This window comes from Merops nubicus, unplaced genomic scaffold (genome assembly GCF_000691845.1).
Source record: "Merops nubicus isolate BGI_N331 unplaced genomic scaffold, ASM69184v1 scaffold7175, whole genome shotgun sequence".
Classification (NCBI taxonomy): domain Eukaryota; kingdom Metazoa; phylum Chordata; class Aves; order Coraciiformes; family Meropidae; genus Merops; species Merops nubicus.
In genome coordinates this window covers 21,061-23,602 of record NW_008607533.1, presented here as the reverse complement: position 1 = coordinate 23,602, position 2,542 = coordinate 21,061, and the positions used below count along the sequence as shown (strand labels likewise).

The following is a 2,542-nucleotide window of genomic DNA, read 5'->3' as shown; positions in this document are numbered from 1 at the left end:
TCCTGCTGGCATAAAGTGTTAGAATAAGTGAGTTCTGCACATAACTCTTCCGTGTCCAAAATAAATGCATTACACAGTAATGCATTTTATTGTTGAAATGTGTTGGAGTTGGCATGGCAAAAATGACAATAAACAGCCTTGTGACAACTTTCATATCTGCCTAAACGGACACCTTTCTTTGCCGCAGCTAAAGGGAGGACGAATGTGGAGCTGCGTGAGAAGTTCATTTTGGCAGATGGTGCCAGCCAGAGCATGGCAGCTTTCCGACCGAGGGGCCGTAGGTCACGACCCTCTTCAAGGGGGGCTTCTCCCAACAGATCTACTTCTCTGTCAAGTCAAGCTGGCCAGGCAGCTGCCCCACAAGCAGTTGCTACGAGTACACCAAAGGTAAGGAGAAACGTACAAAAATGCACTGGTTAACAAGTGGGGTGTAGACTTTTTTTCCTCCCCTTGCTCCAAGTGGTGCTCTTCTTATCTGATAGGGAAGAAGGATCTCAATTTCATTTCATAGTCTGGGGAGGACCTGAGAAGTCTTTTTAGTCGATTTCCGCTACTGTTTGTTTGTGACACGGGAATAAAAGAATTCTTTACGTTTAAGGTGGTGCATGAACAAAGTGGCAATTTGGGAATTGCTCTGAAAGAGCAATTAACCTCTCCATTTTGTTTAAAAAAAAAAAAAAGCTTTGCCATCTCTTTGCTTCAGAACATTTGTCATCAACTCCTCCTGCATAGTTTTTATTTCTACTGTGACGTTCGATCTCCTTGTGAAAGCCTGGATATCCTTCTCCATTACATTGTTTTCCATCTACTGTCCTTCATATTTTGATTTACCATTGTTTCATACAGACACCCCATCATTTAACACGCAACTATGGTAAACCATGGTTGACAAACAGCAAAACGTCAACTCCTTCTAAGCCACCAGAATCCTCAGACTATCAAGGGTCATCTGCAGAGGTACAGTAAGGACAGAGATTTGAGTCTAAATGACCTTCCTTCACTAAAACTGTCACTTCACTAACAGCCACTAGAGTTTCAGTGCTTCAGAGCTGCAATATCTCTTGCATATTAATGTGTTGTCTTTATTTTAGATCTTTGTCAAATTATTTCTTTCCTTGTTTTTGTTGTTTGGGTTTTTTGGATGTTCTATTTGTTATAATTTTTCACTTTTAGGAAAACTCAGCCTCAGTGAATTCATGTTTAAATTGCAAATGGTTAATAAATGATAACAGTATGCAATGAGCTGGTTGATCAAATATGGGAAAGTACTTTTTTTGTTGTTAAATAAAACAGTTCATATACTTTGCAGGGTGTTTTTTAGAAAATTCCTTACTTAGAGTTCATTAAAGTACTGTAATACTCAAAAACTGTAGGAATGAGATTAATAAATATTGATCTCCGGTGCAAAACCACTAAATAAAGAAATACCCAATCATTGTGAAGAAGATGGCACAAAAGACTGACTCCAATATAGAAATCTTTCCCACAACTGACAGCTTTGTTTAGGAGTGTAGTGACCAGCCATCGTAGTAGCTGTAGTAACAGCTGTTGGATGACTTAACAGGAGGTGAGCTTTGCTCTTGTTTTCAGCCCATGACTTACGCAGGAATCGGTGGTGCATCAGCTGGGATTGTGCTGGCAATTAATCTGTACGACCAACATTTGAATGGGCTTGGAGCCAAAGTATCTCCTTTAGCATCAGTGCAGTCAGCCTACAGACTGACTTGTCACTTGCAGGAGTTGCTCCTGCCCGGGATTAGGTGGAGGGCTCGGTGAGGGGAATCTTGTGCTGCCACCACCTCTGTCTCATCTGCTGCTCACAGATCTGCACTTTGCCTGTTGCTGTTCATGTGACGCCTTCAGGTGCTGCTTTACATGACCTCAGCTTGGCTTTGCTCCAAGATGTGTGTCGAGCTTTCCACTCTCCCCTCCTGTGCGAGCGGGTGCGGTGCTTGTGCACGCTGCAGGGGTGTGTGTCTGTGTGTGTACAGCACTCCAAGCACACGGGGCTGTTGCTTAGAATGATTAATAGTAGTGCAAAGTTGAGTCAGCTGTGGCAGTTTCCAATAAATTCCTGTATTTTCTTTCATCTCTTAGCTGGTAACTGAATTGTGAGATTAATTGATGGTACTTTAAAGGGTTTATAGACATGGAAAGATTTCTTTTCATTGAATTACAATGAGGTAAAAACAGTTGGCATCGATTTCAAATGGCGGCACTGGTATTTCTTGCCTGCTCTTACAAATGCCAGTAGTTTCAGTGAGTTTCTTTTATGTAAACCACTGTGGTTTAAGATTATAAATGGAATGAGTAGGGTGAGGTAAGTTGAAGTGAATTTCTGAAGGCATTCTGCAGCATTTTCTGCCCAGGAGAGCAGTTACTTATTTTATATGCAGACTGCATTTGGATTTAGAGCAAAGCTGAAGAACAAGCTTGATCTCTTCTTCTTCTTGCACCAGTGATTCTGTCCCAGTGCCTTGAGCAAAGTGCAGCAGCTTCATCTAGAGTGATGGAGAGTGTTCCCATTCCTTACCTGCTTCCT

General features: G+C 41.8%; 1 protein-coding gene across 1 annotated transcript in view; it reads left to right on the top strand.

The window, feature by feature from the left end:
- LOC103772627 (dystonin-like) overlaps positions 1–2,542 on the top strand; it is a 70,206-nt gene that overhangs the window by 64,651 nt on the left and 3,013 nt on the right. Inside the window, exons 40-41 of the mRNA XM_008939968.1 lie at positions 188–387; positions 847–957. Of these exons, the coding sequence (XP_008938216.1) occupies positions 188–387; positions 847–957 (311 nt within the window). The remainder of the gene's footprint in view (positions 1–187; positions 388–846; positions 958–2,542) is intronic.